Here is a 20015-nt window from a genome sequence, read left to right on the forward strand (position 1 = left end):
GGAGCACCAACGAAGCACTTTTGTCTTTGTTTTGGTCTAACAGTTAGTTATCAAAGAGTAAGTTCATTGTTAGGATGCGTTGGCTGTACTCACCCACTCCCCCATCCCCATCTATTTTTAGCATGCGTATTGTGCTGTACGCTCAAGGACAAGAGACACCTGCCAGTTGAGATTTGTCATTCAGTTCGGTGAAATCTTACTGTTAGTGAGAATTATACTGAACATAGTTTCGTGGCGTGGTTTACATGGAACAACAAGACAAAACCTCTTCTGCTGAATTGCTTATGATTTAACGTTTTAGGGATCGAGCTGCTAAGAAGCATTCATCTAATCTGAATTAAACTTTATTGTTTTAGTTGTACAGCTTTTTGTACCAGAGCCTTAATGTTACTGTAATTCATGTTCTTGAGTTAAATGACCATGTATTATTGTAAAATTTTTGTTTAAGCCTACATGCTGAAATACATATGTACTGTATCAAAATACTGTACGTAATAAAATGTACGTACTGTATATCAAAAAACCTTGATTCCGTTTTAACCGAATTTTCATTCAACCGAAGCACCATCGGTCCCATCAAATTCGGTTAAACAGGACTATAGTGTACAAAAATTATCTGGAAGTTTCAGTCAGTTTGGAAGGGTAATTCACGTTATGCAGGATGCTCAATTAAGAAGGGAATTCTTGATCTCAACCATTTTGGATGCAATGTGACCATGCCCCAGCTGCCTTTACCTCCCAAGGTTGCCCCCAGTTACCCATTGCTCTGGGGCTCACCCAGCCTCAAATCAATGGGTACCTGGAGGTAAAGGTGGCCGGAGCATTGTGCTGATCACATGATCACATCACATCCAAAATGGCTGAGATCAAGAATGTTTGTACCCCCCCCCCAATATCCTCTTCATGCCACGGTGCTATATGCTGTGAAACTTTACCTTTACCTTACCTGAAGCACTTCAGGACATTTTCCCTGGAATTTATCCTTACTTGAAGTGACGTGGAGAGGTCTTTCTCCACCTGTAAACTGATTCTGACTGACAGCCATAACTGCTCAATATCTGGAAAAGTATTTAGTGGTTCACATGGTATGTGCTAAATCAGAAGCACTTGTTATTTCAATATTACTTCTTAAAATATAATATTGAGGAATTAGTTCAGTATAATTAGATTTTTTACTGCCAGGAACCTAAATAACAGCACAAAACTTAGAGAAATTAGAGAAAATACACATGTTAGATATGCTTACATATTTCTCAGTATACTTACATATCTTTTACATATTTCACATGTTTTAGCTACGTAAAAAATTCTGGCCCTAATCAGCACCTATGTGAAATGCAGGTTTAATTATATGTTTTTTGTTCATTCCATTTGAATTTTTCACGACATGCAGGTCAATCTACACTTAAGAGAAAGTGTTATGTATGCAAATAAACTTTAAATTTTCTGTTGGAAAGCTTTGTTTTGCATTGTGTATCTAGTTTTGGATTATTTCATGACAAAATGTTAAAGCAGGTAATCTCACAGTGTGTGTTTTCTTTTCTTTCAGCAAAGTCGATGGGCTCTCATCTGTGTGTTGTGTAGGGAGAGGGTTGGTGCATGCATCCAGTGCTCAGTCAAGACCTGCAAGACAGCATACCATGTAACGTGTGCTTTCAAACATGGCCTGGAGATGAAGGCTATCATCGAGGACGAAAATGCAGATGATGGTGTCAAATTGAGAGTAAGTAAACTCTTGTGGTTTTTTTTTTTTTTGTTTCTTGCAGTGTTATTAATTTAAAATCATGTTATTTGTACATGTAATTTTACTGTTCCTTCAATGCTTACAAATTACATATTGTATAAGTGCAGGAAAATTTAGACAAATCTTAATTTTAATGATTAAAAATAATAAACTTAGGGCTTCTCTTTGTGAGAAATGACCAAATTTCTTGTATTTGTAAAACTACTTCATCTCATCAGCTACTAAATGTGAAATATTTATAGAAACTTATCACTTAGCTTTTTGGACTCAATCATATTTCCAATTTGCACTCTCACAGAATAATTTTTCAAAAAATTGTTCCTTTTTTTAAATCACTTTTTGACAGTTGGTGTTGGTTTGTTTTGCAGATATTGTATACTGGGTTAAAAACCTGGGCTATCGCACCGTATTATTGTGTTCGAATGGACCAGAAATGACTGTTGGGGGTGGTATTTTTTAGCTCATTTGTGGTGGGGGTTGAACTGATGTGACATTGTGATTAAAATTCTATACCTCATAAATAAAATATGGAAATGTACACTGTCAGTAAGTTAAGGATTTCAAGAATTGCATTCCTATTTGCATAATAAGAGTCCCATATTGTGAAATATTTATGTAGGCCTATATACGAGAATAAACATAAAACTTCTACCTACCTATTTCCACATTTTGAAGTTTGGGGCCTTCTCGTTGGCACTGTGGTAACATTGTTGCCTTGAAACTAAGGTGTCCCAGGTTCGATACATGGTGGTTCAGATACCACTTTAACTGTAGGTCCAATCCCCATTAGCTTATCTGTGCATAAAGTGGACATAAGCTCCAAATCATTGTGGATTTTTCTTTTATCGTCACTCATAAGCCAAATAGACAGTTTGTTAATTATGTCCATCATTTCAGTTTACTACACAACATAGCACGTATCATTCACAAAAATACAATCCACTCACTACTGTTTTCAAGCGCTGCCTCTAAATAAATTCCATGCACCAAAGAATCTAAGACCACTCGATGCGATCTAGATTAGAACTAGTCTTTGTCATTTCAGTAATTTTTAGATGCACTCATAAACTATTCCCAGTCAGCTGACAATTTTCTCCTCCCCACTGTAACTCTAGTTGTTTGAAGGTCAACAACCTCTTTTTCAAATCGTCTGCAAGTGTTCAATGATGTTCTTGTCCCTTCCATATGCCACACTTCCCCTTGCCTGCGATAATTTGGCTTGTGTGTGTAAGAAGAGCGTCTGAGGAGAGAGAGCCATCATTACAGAATTAGGCCTAAGTACGTACAATACCCCCTTCCTCCTTGATAACCCAGGTGTATAGGGTGTGGAGTGTGAGTGCAAAGCACATCACATCAGCAGATCCTTCGGATCCATTAATGAAATTATACAGCAGCATATAACAGATGCAGCAGCCCACCACCATGCTATTTTTTGTTATCAGTCCACTTAATACTTAGGCAAATTGGGGCTGAACCTACAGTTTGAAGTGCATTATGCTCCATGTGGGATAACCCCAGCGGTGTGCAACATGTGCCGCTGCACAGGACTTTGCACTTTATGTGACCTTGTACCCAAAATATTTATATAATATAATTGAATCTTTTATTCACATTTATTTCTTTGTCACATCAGAAAGAAGAGAGAAAAGAAAGGAACCCTATATTAGCTATAGAGCTCGCATTTATAATTAGCTTACAAAGTGTAGGATAAAGGAAAGTTCCAAATGGTGGTCTACAAGTCTGCTATGAAATGATCTTGTGAAAATAAAATTTCTGCTGGAACACACTTTATTTTTCTTGTTTGTGACTCCAACCTTCTACCGATTTCATGTCATAAACTGTTGCTCGAGAGGGTACAGATTGTGTGAAAGCTGAGACACACCAAATTTGAGGGTATGCTGCCTCCCCACTCTTCATGAAAGATAAAACAAGGTTGTCCTAGTTGGGATATTCATTTTTGTGTCGAATAAATTTTCAGCTGAAATAATACACATAAATTAGGGATAGGACAGATTAATCTCTATTCTATTGGTATCGCCTGATATAGGCATATTGATGTATCAGTTTATCAGTAAAATTACCGATCTGATATATCTATAAACATCTTATAATTTAGTGCAAAATCATGCCATTTTGTGATAATTTTATGGATAATATCCATACCCTACTTTTAAGAAAAGTAAATGTCTACATATGCAACTCTTTTGCACTGCAATCACCTCGAATCATTAAGGTGGGAATGATTCATTTAGGTTCTTCAAGGACCATTTGGAATTGTATGTTACATGTGTAGAATATCTGCTAACATTTATCAGTAAATTTTATATCAGTACCTTATTGGTATTGGTCAGAATTTCATATTAGCCCATCCCTATTATAAATAAAGATCTGGAGATACTATTATATTTTTTACTTCCTCAGAATCCCTCCCATAGAAGGATGTTTGCAGATTTTGCCAACAGTATTGTGCGCAGCTTCCACCCAAGTATTATATGTGCAGTGCATGTAAAAATATGCTAACAGCATTTGAGAATTGGAGCTGCGGTGGTCCAGTCGCTAGTGTGTCTTGATTCTCACACTAGAGACCCTGGTTCAGTTCCCAGGGTAGGCGACCTAGGGTCGTAAATTTTCCAGCCTTGTCACGGAACAAAGCAGCTCTGCAGTTTACCCAGTCCCAAATAAATTTGTGATCTGGGGCAACCGTAGGAGGTAAAGGCAGCTGGATCATGGTGCTGATCACATTACCTCCAAAAAGTGACAGAGATTTAGAGTATGTGGACCCTACTTCCACATCCCCCTGTCTAACTTCATGGTGTGATTGAAGTCTTGGCTACATAAAATGCAAGAGATAAACTTAAATAAATTGGAAGGTTTTCTCTTCATTGTATTTATTGTTCCATGGAATTACCACTACATCACACCATCTGAATCTTCGTACTTTCATAATACAAGTGTGTTAAGATTTAAGCGACACGCACAAGCACATTTCCATACATTTGTGGTAGTACATACACATACACTACTGTGAACCACAGACAAACTTTCACATGGGGTATAGGATGTGATTGTGAACAACTTTTCTTGATAATGTTTCGTTCATTGAAGTCTCATTTTATTTATTTATTTATTTATTGCATCTTGTTTATCATGGCGAAGTTAAGGCTTTGTAGCCTTTTCTACCACTTAACCATGTTTACAACAACTTTTAAACCATTACATAGAAAGGTAAATATTAAAATATAGGAAGAGAAATATAAAATTACAAAGAAAAAAATTACATAAAAAAGTAAGAAGAAAATACATACGGGAATAAAAACCTAACCTATACTCACGAGCATGCAACAAAACACAGTCATACACACAATCAGATATTCATGACAGTAGTCAGGGATTTGGAATATTAAGGTGAATAAGGGTTTTCAGTGTTTTTCTGCGCTTAACTGTATTCAATTTATCACTAAAATATAATGTGCTAACTATTTGTGCCCAATAAAAAATGTTTTAATTGTGTCTTAAAGACATATGCTGAAGATGAGTTCCGGATTTCGAGGGGCAGTGAGTTCCAAAGACTAGAAGTAGAAAGGGTGAAAGATTTTAAATAAGAATTTGAGTTATGAAGGGGGATGAGGAGTTGAGTTCTCCCTCGCTATCAGGTGTCAAGGCTGTGAGATTCGGAAAGCATTGAGAATCTGCTAGAGAGATAAGCCGGTTCCTTTGAACTGATTGCCCTATAGAGAAGGGTGAGGTTGTGTACCTTTCGCCGATCAATTAATTTGAGCCAATTTAGCTTTGTAAAGAAAACTGATAAATGGTCCCAAATTTCAGATCGAAAATAAAGCAGACCCAGGTGTTTTGTACTCGTTGAAGACGTTGAGCGAGATCATCTGGTAGTTCGGAATAGACAGAATCGCAGTAATCAAAGTGTGGAAAAACAAGTGCTTGCACCAGTTTGATTTTAATGCTACGTAACGGGTAGAAAATGTTTTAAGACGAACAAGAGCGTGTAATGCAGCGAAGGCTCTTTTAATAGTTAAATTTACATGATCTGACCATGAGAGATGCTGATTAAACATTACGCCCAGATTTTTGGCTGTGTTACTTAATTTAATAGCTTTCCCTAAGAACATTATGGGCGGGAGGGAAGAAATTTCAAATGCGGAAAGCATTTTTTGTGAACCTATAATAATAGTTTGGGTTTTCAAAGGATTAATTAGTAGCCCATGATTAGCTGACCAAGTACTGATTTTGTTCAGATCATAATTTATATCGCGAATTGAATTTTCAATATTCTTTGGAGGAAAGGACAAATACAGCTGAACATCATCTGCATAGATGTGATATTTGCAGTGTTCGAGTGCGTCAGGAATATGGTTAATGTACAGAGAGAAGAGGAGTGGACCGAGGACAGTTCCTTGGGGGACACCGGCGCTGATTGATTGCCACGACGATTTCTCACCAGAGTTGGACACATTGTTGGCGTTCATTAATATACGAACTGAACCAAGCTACGGTTGGGTCAGAGAAGTTGTACAGGAAGGATAGCTTCGATAGCAGGATGTTGTGGTCAATAGTCTGAAAAGCTTTACTAAAGTCCAGAAGTACAAGAATAGTTACTTCTTTAATGTCCATGGCGTGTCTTATGTCGTCCGTCACGTTGATGAACGCTGTGCAGGTGCTATGGTTGCGCCGGAATCCCGACTGGAGGGGATTCATTAGATTGTTTCGTGATAAGAAATTACGCGTTTGGTTACCGACAACGTGTTTGAGATCTTTGGACAGAGCCGGAAGAATACTTATCTGCCGGTGGTCGCCGAGGCTGAGAACTGTTTGTTTTCGGCAGAGGGCGAACCTTAGCCAGTTTCCAAACCGACGGGAATATGCCGAAGGACAGGGAGAAATTAAAAATGCCTGTTATAGGAACGAGAACGTAAGGGAGAATTTTTTTTCATCTATTCCCACAGCAGTGGATTTTATTTTATTGAGAGCTGACTGAACGTGTTCTGGCCAAATGGGCGAGAAGAAAAATTTTGGTGCGGTGCTGTGAATGGTGGTTGAAATCGTTCGTATTGTTTCTTCCCTTACATTATTGTCCAGTGTTTGAACTTCGCTGAAATATTCGTTCAACATTTCTATGGAGAAGTTTAATTGATCGTTCCTTTTTTGTTTACCAACCCCTAAAGTTTTTAGTTTTTTCCAAATAACATCCGACTTTTTCTCATAATTTAGAAGATCGTTCGCGAATCGACACTTTGCTTTCCTGACCTCTTGGTTACAACGATTTCGTAATATACTGAAACTTTCGAAACTGCCACTTGCCGACTGGCCGCGCTTTACATCCCTCCGATGTTTGCCGTAGGCTCGATCGCTAGCTGCCATGAGCTGCCGCAGGTCGTCTGTCAACCACGGACAAGGGGGGCGAGAGACGCGTTTCTTTTTCACCAGGGCGTGCTTGTCGTACAGCTGGAGAATGAAAGTGTTAAGTAGATTCACCTGTTGGTCGAGAGTGGGCAATGTGCTGATTACGTGCCATGTGAGAAGGGTGGCATCGGTAGATAATTGCTCATCGTTTGTTTTTAATGTCTCTGTAACATACAAGTTTGGCTTTGTACTTGGGAACGTGCAGCTCATAAGATAAAAATATCATGTCATGGTAAGAGATTCCAGGTACTGGGGTTTGTCCGTGACTTACTACGCGTGATGGGCTGGAAACAAGAATTAAGTCAATCCACGATTCAGAGGTTGGAGTGTGGTGAGTTGGGTCGAGAGGACAGATGGAAAGGTTCAGAGCAGACACTGTGTCCTGAAACGACTTCTTTCTTTGTGCTGCAGAGATCGATATTAAAGTCCCCCAAAATTATCGAATGTTCATAGTTGGGCAAGAAATTCCCGATTTCATTTTCGAAGTTGGCGAGGGAAGTGCAAGGAGGTCGGTACACTACGGACAAAAGAACCTTTTGTTGTCTTACGGTGACTTCAAATATGAGGAATTCAGAAGAATAGTTATATTCTCCGTGAGATTCTCCTATTACTTTTGCGTTAATGTCTTCCCTTAGATATATTGCTACTCCCCCGCCCCTTTTTCCGATCCTGTCTCTCCTAAAGAGTTTAAATCCTGCCACATGCACCAGATCGCTCGAGAGGGACTCTTGCAGCCACGTTTCAGAGATTAAAAGAGCATCGATATGTTCGAGCGTGGAAAATATATTTCGAATTTCGAGGAAATGTTTGAGGGTGCTCTAGGCATTTATGTGTGCTATATTGAGGTTGCTGGCGGCGAAAGTTGAACTGGGTTTGGGAAAAAAGTTTACAATCGTCTGCCGTGAAGGGGGTGGGGAGGGGTCGATCACACTTCCTGGGGAGAGGAACAAGTTTCAGAGTTCCGCAAATGGGCTGGATGGGGGCATTGCCAAATTTACAGTGTTGGTCCTTAGCCCTCTGCAGCACCTGATGTCCAGTGGCCGTCAGGGATTCTGTCAGAAGGAATCTTGATCCCTTCAGAGCTTTCTTTCTCTTCCATATTGAATCTCTCGTACGGTAACTGCAGAGGCGGAAGATGATTGGCCTCTTCCCGGACTTCACTGCATCCGCCACTGTTCTCCTTTGGGGACCGATGCGGTGGGAACGTTCAATGTGATCGATGCTGATGTCCTGCATATTCAGGTTCTTTTGGATCACTTGAAGAACGAGCTCGTCCATGTTCTAGCCGGTCGTTTCCAGAATGCCGTGCAACAGGAGGCAGTTTCTCCTGGAGTACATCTCGAGATCGTCGATCTTCCGGGCGTTCTCATTCGAAGATCTCTTGGGAGCCTCGATGTCCAACTTTATGGATTTCAGTGTTTCTTCGGCCTCCTTTTTGAAATTCAGGAAGGCCGTGCTCAGATTTTGCAACGCCAGCTGGACTCGGGTGTTGGAGCTACCAAGGGGTGTCTGCTGTCCGGCGACGTCCCGCAGGCGGTTCTCAAACTCCCGAAGTCGCTCCTCCACGCTTTCCACACGGTTAGATACCACGTTCAACGAGGGCTTCGGCTTTGTCATGGTAAAAATGCCGTAAAAAGTATATTCATATGATGTTAAGAGACTTGTCGTGAACACTGACAATGCTGGTACTTGATTATTTGGAAAATGGACTTTGATCATTAAATGTACCAGCCCAGTGGAAGGAAAGATATGGGAGCTCTCGCTATCCTTGCATCGTGCTGTCCGCCATCTTGCTATGAGCCATAAGTAAACAACATTTTTATCACGTATGCTTGTATAGTATGCCCTGGTTGTCACTAGTATTTTTTTATATTTGTAAATTACCATTTCATTATTGATAGACGGGCAAGGATCACCATCAGAATTCTAATATCCCTAAATACATCTTCACAAGTCTTTAATGCAAAGGTATTAAAATCTATAAGCTAGAGTGCATTGAGCAAAAGGGTTAATCTTATGAGTTTCATTCTGTCAGCTTCTCTGCTAGTTTGACATAGTTTCCATAGATTACTAATGTCTTTAGTGTGTTATTTAATTTTTTTTAAAAAAAAATGTCAGTAATGACAATGAATCACAGATGACTGTACACAGAAGATGAAATATTATATTTTACAAGAGCTAGTAACACCGAAACAATGCATGACAGAAAAAGAGTAGAATGAAGAGTTTTGTCTTGATGTCCTGTATACTGTGCCAAATTTCATCCATGGCTCATGGGAAATCCTGATGAAGGAGAGGGTTGGGTTGAGTTATTAATTACACAATACTAATAATCATATTGGTTTTAATGTAGAGTTTTAATAGGTATGAAATATGTATATATTTTGGCTTTTTCAAAATATGAAGACCTTGGCAGGTATTAGTTTAAACAGGACCTCACGTTTCCTAATGGCATCCCTAAACTCGGTATCCTTTTGATTACAATTACCATGCTATGGGGGAGACTGACATTGTGTTTTCTAGTGATGTTTACACAACTTATACAGTACATTTTTCATGGGACGAAACTGAAAAGAACTTAAAATGCGGGAAAATGTAATATCACGGAAAATATCATAGCCTCATGAAGACTGATTGTTTTATGCAGGAAAATATAAAACTGGAATTTGATTGTAATTTGCTACACTGTTGTATTACAGAGTTGAGACTTAATAAAGGTGAATGAATATTTTTTAACTAAGTGAAAATTGCTTTTACTTCATAATAAATCATATATGTAATATTTTGTTGTGTGATAACCGGAATGAATGAAATATTAGCACATTACATTATACATAACTTGAGCAATAGTTACATAAATTGTAATAAGTTAACTTTTATTGCCCATAAAATTACAAGGATATAAAAAATAATCATTTTTTTTATATATACTGGGTAAGTTTTTTAGCTTGACACAACGAAATATCGTGAAAACTACGCATCTGATCAAAAAAAAGTTCTGAATAAAATTTGTTTGTCACGAAGTGGCTCATCCGATGATTCCAAACTAAACCCCCCACACCACCTCCTGGGGCTGGGGTGAGGATCAACTTTAAAATCTCAAATGCGAACCCCCATTTTTTATTGCAGATTCGGATTCTCCAGACAAAAATACGTAGGTTTTGTCTTAAACTTGTGATTTGTGATAGATGGCGCTGTAATCGCAAAATGACGTGAGGCATGTTGAATTTTTATAAGAAACTGCATTTAGCATAACCCAGGAACAACAACGTGGACGTAGCAGTATTTTGTTCATCACCTCTCACCATCGGGGTGCTTGTTTTAGGTGAGTCCCCTTGCCTCTCACCATCGGGGTGCTTGTTTTTAATAATCATTTTACAATAAGTGCTTGAAAATGTCACCACCCACTTCGATACACTGATTTATGTGCACTTGGAATGACTGGACACAACTGAGAAGTGTGCCCGGTGTAATCAACATGCATTGTTGATTCGCTCAATCATGTTCTCACGCGTTGTTGGCAGTTCATTATAAACTTCACTCTTCACGTAGCCCCACAAACAAAAGTCAGGCGATCTTGCAGGCCAAGACACTGGACCACCTCTTCCGATCCACCGACGGTTGTCTAATTCTTCCCGTGCTGCAACGGAATAATGTGTTGGACAACCGTCATGTTGAAACCACATTGTTTTTCGCACGTCTAAGGGAAGGTCTGCAAGCAATACTGGAAGTTCGTTCTGAAAGAAGTTTTGATATTTCTCACCATTTAAGTTCCCATCGATAAAATATGGACCAATCAGTTTATCGCCAATTATTCCACACCAAGCATTTACATTCCAAGGGTGCTGATGTTCAACTTGGCGTAACCAATGCGAGTTTTCGACACTCCAATAATGCATGTTGTGTCGATTAATCGTTCCGTGGTTTGTAGAAGTAGACTCGTCAGAGAACAAAACTCAAGGAAAGAAATTGGCTTGTATTTGCTGAAGTGCCCATTGACAGAATGTCACTCGGTTCTGAAAATCATCGCCATGAAGTTCTTGATGCAACGTAACATGAAATGGATGATATTTTCTACGCTTCAGTATTTGGCACACAGTAGTCTGCGAAATTCCCGATTGACGACTTATTTGTCGAGTACTAACGTGGCGGTTATGAGCCACTGCAGCTAATACCGCAATTTCATTATTTTCTCCAGCAATTGTTCTTCGGCGATTCCTTTTGTTTTTGTTGTTGTTGTACAGTTCCCTCTGTGGAGAACTGTTGAACAACTCTACGAAAAGAAGCGTGCGATCGCACCCGGTCTGGAAAACGTTGATCATAAAGAATCACAGCATCATTGATATTCCTGCCACTTTCTCCATAAATGTACACCATTTCAATTTTATCTTGCACCGTTATAGCCTGCATTATAACCACTAATGGAGTCAAGGAAGAAAAACATTACTTCCATCCTCTTTTTCAGGCTTCGTGGCAGATTATGCCGTGTCTGTTTGACTAGGAAACAAGGTCAAATGGTCTTCAGGAGAAAACATGCGGTCTTGAAACATGCTCGGCAATCTGTTCAAAACGTTGTTAACCACTTATAAAACTGTAAAACGTTGAAGATTTCAAACCTCCGTAAAAACCTTTGACCATGTGAAAATAAACACTCTCACTTCCGCGGAATGGATCGTCGAGTTAGTCATCTTCACAGCTAATGTTGTGCTGCTGATGTGCCGCCGAAGGCTGGTATTTGCCCGGCCCACTTGCTTCCTCCCTCCCCCCTCCTTTTCCCCACTACTCCTGCATTATTACGTCATCCCTCCGCCTTGGAACTCCTCTATCATCATGAACGCTCGTGTCATTTCTTTCGTTACATTCAAGCCTGTTTGTTTTTATCTTCTTCCATTTTTTTAACATCTTTACCCATCTTTCTCTACATTCCCTTTCTTCAACATTTTACAGTTTTATAATTGTTTAACCTCATTTTGAACAGATTGCCGAGCATGTTTCAGGACCGCATGTTTTATCTTACAAACCATTACACCTAGTTTCCTGGTCAAACAGACACAGCATAATCTGCTTGGCCAAGAGGACAGTGTATTTCTCGAGAATCGTGCCAAATCTTACTTTTTGCGATTACAGCACCAGCTATCACAAATCCAAAAAAAACTACGTATTTTTGTGTGGAGAATCCGAATCTGCAATAAAAAATGGGGGTTCCCATTTGAGATTTTACAGTTGCCCCTTGCCCCACCCCCAGGATTTGGTGTGGGGGGTGGAGTTTGGCATCATTGGATGAGCCCCTTCGAGATGAACAAATTTCATTCAGAACTTTTTTTTGATCAGATGCGTACTTTTCGAGATATTTCGTTGTGTCAAGCTAAAAAACTCGCCCGGTATATAAGATATGAACTTAATGGATATCCAGCATTGGATGTGCTTAGATATAAGACCCAATATTTTCCACCAACTTTTCAGTTCTCAATGAATTTGGCAGAAATTCTTCCTCATAGAATGAATGTTTAGTGAATTTCCAACAGGCAACAACAAAGTAGTACATAAGATGATTTTTTTTTCCCCTATGAGCTTGGTGCTCTAGGCATAACTGAATATTGCTTTCTTTTCTAGTCATACTGCCAGAAGCACAGTGTTACCAGCAAGAAAGACAAGAGTGGTTCAGGATCAGAGGATGATGAGACAAAAAGAAAGAAACGGAAGGATATGACATCAGAAGAAAAGAATCAAGCTCGTGCAGCGAAGTGAGTTTCAGATTATAAACAATATTTATTAAGCATTTTACATTTTTATGTCGCTAACATCAACCTCTATTCATGCAGGGTTCCTACGCATCCTGGAAAACCTGGAATTTTAAAATATTCCTTCCAGGCATGGAAATGTTATGAAATTTTACATTTTTCCAAGCTGTACCTGGAATTTTGGAGCTTGTCCTGGAAATTCCTTTGCCCCATTTTATTTGTATGAATTACAATAAGCTTTCATTTAAAACAGGCCAGTGTCATGACAGTGGTTTATTTACTTATGTCACGTTGCTGTGTACTGTAGTCATAGTTTTGTGATAAGTTTTATTTTTGTGATTGAAGTATAATGCCCCACATATTTTTTATCGCTCAGAGGTAGAAAATATGATGATAATAATGGTTAAAAAAGGGTTTGCTATCCTAAATATTCCAAGTTTTCTAAGGATATTATTCTTGTTTATTTTAATAACAAGATGGTATTTTTTTATAAACTTATATATACTTGTTTATTTTTCTACCTTTGTATTTTTTTCTGTATTATTGTAAAATTTAAATAAGCTTCATTATACTAAGAGATGAAAGGTGTGGAAAGGAGCAGGTTAGGGGAGTTTGGAGCCTGCATTAAAAAAATTTAGAACTAATAAAAGAAAAATTGTAATGATTTGTATTTTGCCATGCTTACTTTCTACACTTGTCCTGGAGCAATTGTAGAAAATCCTTGAAAAGTCCTGGAAATGTCCTGGGAAAAATTGCATGATTTTGTGTAGGAACCCTGTCATGGCAATGCACCATGGAACTTGTAGCCATTCCAGGCCATCCAGGCTGTAGCCAGATTTTATCAGGAGAATTTTTATTGTTTATATTTCATTATGAATTGTCATTGATGCCATTACAGTATGGGTTTATCATTTACTGGCACACTGGCAACTCATAATATAACATTCTTGTAATAGGAAAACATTCAAGTTTGCCCTCATGCATATCTTCAGGACACAACCATCATATGATTTACTCATCTTAACTGATGTGAGGACACTTCTTTGCTCTGAATGTTTGTGACATTGGTTCTATATTATTGTGTAATGTTAATAGAACATTATTAGAAGCATGCGTATTTCATTTTTATCGGAAACACTAAATGTGTAGTCAGTTTGCTGCGTGTGCTGGGTTTAAGTTTTTGCAATGGCTACACTAGCACTTCTAAGTAACAGGAACTGGAAGCCTGCCCAGCAGTGAAGCAACAAGTTCCCAAGTAGATGGCAGGAGAGTCCACCGAAATTAATGTAAACTCTACAAGTAAGTTTACGGAATAAGTTGGTAACTGGCTTACGTCTAATTAACAACAGTTCATTTAACATAACATAGTGCAGTACAAATATTATAATGAAACAGTACTTAAAGATATCATTTTTACATTTTATAGGCTGCAAGAGATCGAAGCTGAGTTTTTCAAGCATGTCAGTCCGAAAGATGTAACGCAACAATTGGATGTGGATGCTGAAGGCATTCAGTTCATATACAACTATTGGAAATTGAAACGAAAGGTAAGTTTAGACATCATGCTTCCCAATATATTTTTCTGCATGGATATTGGTGTAGCACTGATACAATGCTGCATGACTACAGGCAGGATATATTTTTTTCCACAGAGTAATAAAGTCAAAAAGTATTGATTACACTTTTTCATGGTTTCTAAAGAGAACTAACATTAAACATGCTAAAAGATTTTTTTTTCTCTGTCACAGACTGCTTGGAGTTATTATATTTGACCTTGGAGTTATTATGTTTGACAATGGCAGCCCCACCACATGAACTCTTAATTATATTGCCCAGTATTACATTTGATTTCATTTTTGATATTTAGCATCACTTTCCTGCCACCTTTGGCTAATCACAAAGATGAGGATGAGAGTGATGGTATGATGAAGTTCATGAAGAGATCCACACAAATAACACCCATGTCCAGGCTGGTATTTGAACTCAAGACCCCTGGCATTGTAGTGTGTCTTCTAGCCACTCCACCGTAGAGATCAGCTGTATTACATTTGATTCTCCGGGGAAAAAATATCAAAGTTTAGGATACATTATTCACTGAAATGAATATGTTTGCTTTTAATTCAATGTAGTAAAATGAAAAACTGAAATTTCCTCTCAAAAAAAGGATTGATTTGCAAGTTAACATGCACAGCATGGATTTAGCAAAATTTTACAGAGAACATCTCTTGCATAAGTAATATCATATTCTACAAGATGTGTACCAGTCTGGAAAACCTAGAAATCCTGGAAAAGTCCGGGAATTGATTGTTTCTGCGAACATCATGGAAATGTCAGGAAAATTTACTGTTTCTGGAAAAGTGATCATTTTGCTTGTAGTGCACTAAAAGTAGATTTTTGAACAAAGATTGAAAGAAAGGACATGCAAGAAGTCTTAAAACTTGACAAACTACCATATTTGCCAGTGTATAAGACACACTTTTTCCCTTGATAAATAGTTTTGAAAAGCAGTGTGCGTCTTATACGCTGATATTCAGTTTTCAATTACCTTTATTCATGGAAATTTTCTCTGTTTTGAGTTAGACAATTTATTTCTTGTTTCCGTGTGGTGTGTGACGAAGATCAAAATGTTTTCTTTCCTAGTTAGATTAAGTAAGTTATTTGTTGAAAGTAGACCTACACATTTCTTTATAGTTTAAGGGCAAGAGGGAGGGTTTTCGCAAGGTCCTACCTTCTGCAGCAGCTGCGAGCACTATTAGCACTATTACCAGTTTAGCTCTTTTGGAGCCAGGTCTGGGTCTTTTGTGCAGTGGTTTGGCTGTGTCTGTGTGTGGGTGAGAGAGAGAGAAAGAGAACTGGGGTGCCTGCCCCACTATGGTGCCATCAGTGTCGTTCGCCTTGTAATCAAAGGGTCCTGGGTTCGATACCCGGTGGAGGCACATAGTGGTTCGGATTCCACTTTAAACAGCAGGTTTAGTCCTGATTTGCCTTACTGTGCATAAAGTGAACTTTAAACACCAACTCAATCAATCAAAACTATGGTGCCGTCACAGGCTCCGGTTCACTTAGACCAACTTTTGCCATAAATATACATTTTACATGTGATATTGTTATTGATTACCTCCTCCCCAGCTACTTTCTTAAAGATGACATAATATTGTTATCCAGGAATCCTTTATTTTCGATTCAGTATGACCATCAGTGGATTATTGAGATGGATGATGCTGCCAGATTTAGACTGAAAACTAAGAATGAATTGCCATTACTTTAAAGTTAACAGTAATAGCAACACCTCCCCCCCCCCCCTTTGACAACTAGCATTACCCTAGGAGGCACTTTATCTTGTCTTCGAAAATCTAGCTACTTGAAAGTCAGTTTTAACTCCATTTAAGGTGAAATTTAGCTCTTTAATGCACATCGGGTTTGGCAACACTGCCAGGATGGCCATAGGAAACAAGGAGAAATGCATTACACTTGTGGGAGTATTATTTTATTTGTTCTCTTGGGAATATAAGCTTCCAATGGCATAGAGAAAAATATCAATGGAATGAGGATGGATTAAAGGTGTAATTGACAGGCAGAAAAGTCGAAACTTCCATTTAATTATCTGCAACTTGAAGTTGATTCCCCATAAGGAATACATGGGATTTGAAAAATTCTTATTCATCATATTATTTAAATATTGTGTCCAGCTTAATAATCAACATTAAAGAAATGCTTCCACTTGCAACATGAGGCGCAGTGCCCATTCGGCCGATAATGAAATAAATGCACAACTGGTGCGAAACTGTCACTCTTCACCTTAAGCATTTAGAGTGGTTTCAGGGAATTGTTGTAGAAATGTTGAAAAACATGGAAAAGTGTTGGAAATTGAATGTTTAAATATGTTTTGCCAGGATTGGAAATTGAAAACACACTTTCCATTTAGTCACTTGTGTTCCATGTGGTTGAGAACCAGATACAAAAGAATAACCGGAAAGATACTACAGGGTGCGGCACTTAAAACCAGCCTGTTCCTTCATAAGATATCATTAGATGAACAATTTGAATGATTAAGTGAAATTAAAACAAAATCAAACAAAAGCAATACACCAAATGAAATTTAATGTTGTGTGTTAAGATTTCTCACCTTCACAGTAGATGCTGAAAGTGTCCTCCACCCACTTCAACACACGTCTGAGCACGTTTCTGGAGATTCATGTACACCTTTGTTAATTCTTGACTGGTGATGCTGTTCATGATATTCTGGATGGAGGTCTTGAGTTCTTCAATTGTGTGTGGATTTGTTTCGAATACTTTCCCCTTTAACATTCCCCACAAGTAAAAGTCACAAGTTGACAAATCGGGTGACCGAAGAGGCAACAGGCCTTTGCTAATTGTCCTCTCTGGAGTAAACATTTCATGCACACGGGATAGTGAAGCATTTGATGTGTGGCTTGTTGATCCGTCCTGCTGAAAGTAACAGAACTGACGCTCCTCTTCTGTCAATTGTTCATAAAACTCTTCCAGAATTCCCAAATACACATTACTGTCTACTGTGGTTTCAAAAAATATGGGCCCCATAACGCGTTGTGCGGAAATGGCACACCAAACACCAATCTTTTCGTCATGCAATGGCTGCTCGTGGATTACGTGTGGATTCTGTGACGACCAATAGCGATTGTTTTGGGAATTTACGTATCCTGACAGGTGAAACCACGCCTCGTCACTCATGATGAGCATCAATGGATCCAAAACACCACTGGCAACATTCGTCAATAGCCATGAACAAAAATCCACCCTCTTCCCCGGGTCAAGCTCCCTCAGTTGTTGCACTACACTTATCCGGTAAGGTTTTAACTTCAGCGCCCTTAACACACGTCTACAACTTCGCTCACTAGCTGGAACCTGTTGACTTAATTTCCTCGTTGATTTACGAGGACTTCTCGCCATTATGTTCTGCACCTGCCTCCGTAATTCAGGTGTGCAGACAGATGGTCGTCTGTCCCTGGGAGCATTTGCAACAGATCCTGTACGCCTCCATTTCCCAATCAAATCCTGTACTGTGCATTTTGCTGGGACAGGACGTCCTGGAAATTTCTCCTGAAACAACTTCCTTGTTTGCACAAAGGATCCGGTGTGCACAAAAGCTTCAACAATTGCAACATGCTCAGGAATCAAATACGGCATTATCACGGCTTCACCCAACAAGGCCTGATTCTCAACTGCTTTCACTCGACCACGGGTTCACAAGCCACCTGTTGGTGAGAAACAGAATTAGTAACTCATGCAACGCCATCTTCTGTTGACATGTTCATTTAGATGTTTTACATGTTCATTAGCAAAGCAATTACATCGGGATTACAGCAGGCTGGTTTTACGTGCCGCACCCTTTACTTGTGTGTTTACCTTTTTCAGTCCTGAATATTTAGCACAGTGCAGTAGCGGACTAAGACTTGGGGGGGGGGGGGGACAACATCACAACGGGCCATTTTGATAAAAGTGCTCAAGTAGCATCACTGGCAGCTACTATCTTATAAGAAAATTAGTTACTCTTTTCACACATACATAACAGCACATCTCAATAACAACACAAGTTAACAATCATTTCAAAGTGCCAATTTATTTCTTTATTCCTCAAGTTCGTTGCAGTTTCTTCAGTATCATAGTGCACAAAAGAAAAATAATAAATATAGCAATGCGTTGAATTTTTGAATGTATTCTCCTGGTTGAATACATTGTTTATAGATTGCAATATGATTTTTTTGTGATGTAGCAGTAGCATGATTAATACTGAAGTGTTTCTATTCTAATTCTGTTGTGAGAGATGGTTGTTAGAGAGTTCCTATCATTACCTGGTATTTATTACTTACAGGCTGGGTTCAACAAGCCTTTGTTAGCTCCAAGAGCTGAAGATGTGGACATCCTCACTCGTCAACAAGAGCAAGCCGATCTGGAGAAGATGCGGATGTTTGTTCAGCTTCGTCAAGATTTGGAAAGGGTGAGTGAATATTTTCTCTATTGTCACTAAAATAGAAATGTGTCTCTTTTTTATGCATCTGAATATAGATAGTGTTTTACTGTTGCTTGTATTGTTCCTTATGTAAACAACAAGACACAAAAATTGGTAGCTATGTTTAGTAGAGCTGAGCCAATACTACTTTGAACCAATACAGTGGAACCTCAATTTTACGTTTTTCAGGGGACCAAGCTGAAAGAAATGAAAATGTGGGAAATTTAACATTGAGACAAATTTTGTAACATTTTGCTATGTTGGGACCATCAAGATTGAATGTAAAAACGGGGTTCCACTGTACCATTATTTCTCTTGTAGTCTACGGTTAGTACAAGCATACACAGTTTTTCGTTGTGACGTTTCTTGAGAACACAAACTGCCTTCATCAGACATTTATTTTTAGTTAGATTAAAGATACAGTTATAAAAGGTGGCTACTCACCGGGAATTCCTTGAATTCTAGGAATTCTGCGTGAATTATTGGCTCTGGGAATTTTACTTGAATTTTTCTCCGGAGACGTGAAAAATTGCAACTTTTATTAATCCAAATCCCATTTAATTTATACATGTTTATAAATGCCTTGAGGCAAGTTTTATCACAGTTTAACTTTCATTTTTATCGAGGAAGGAAAAGAAAGCTGCATGGAAAATAAAGCAAAATTCTCTCAAAATCTGACAGACAGAAGATACCTTGATGTTGATAAAGTAAAATTTAGTCTGAAATTCTTATACAGTTAACAATTTTTCATAGATTAGAATATAAACCGTAACATTTGTAACTTGTGTTTGAGGTGTATTTTGAATCTGAGTGTGAAATCACAAATGTAAACTCCGCACCCTACATTGAATATTTTAAATATATATGTATCGTTCAATTTAATTTAATTTAATTAGAATTTTTGGATACGTTGGAATCGCACAACCCTTTATACTGTTAATATATTTGTGTATGTGTGTGGGTGGTGAGAGACGGTAATACGCAAAGTTGAAATAGAACAAACATCTGCTTGTACCTTTGGATTTTTGGAAAGTTCACCTTGAAAACCGGGAATTGTACTTGAATTTTATCATTGTCCTGGATTGGCCACCCTGTATAACAATGGTTGCAAATTTTTAACAAA

At 38.5% G+C, this 20015-nt stretch overlaps 1 protein-coding gene across 2 annotated transcripts in view; it reads left to right on the top strand.

Moving 5' to 3' along the window:
* rno (PHD finger protein rhinoceros) overlaps positions 1-20015 on the top strand; it is an 84325-nt gene that overhangs the window by 52742 nt on the left and 11568 nt on the right. For both annotated transcript variants that reach the window (XM_083126319.1, XM_083126320.1), the window contains exons 10-13: positions 1550-1723; positions 12776-12906; positions 14330-14450; positions 18755-18880. In XM_083126319.1, the coding sequence (XP_082982445.1) occupies positions 1550-1723; positions 12776-12906; positions 14330-14450; positions 18755-18880 (552 nt within the window). The remainder of the gene's footprint in view (positions 1-1549; positions 1724-12775; positions 12907-14329; positions 14451-18754; positions 18881-20015) is intronic.

This window comes from Lepisma saccharinum, chromosome 8 (assembly GCF_977018435.1).
Source record: "Lepisma saccharinum chromosome 8, izLepSacc3.1, whole genome shotgun sequence".
In the NCBI taxonomy this organism is placed as follows: Eukaryota; Metazoa; Arthropoda; class Insecta; order Zygentoma; family Lepismatidae; genus Lepisma; species Lepisma saccharinum.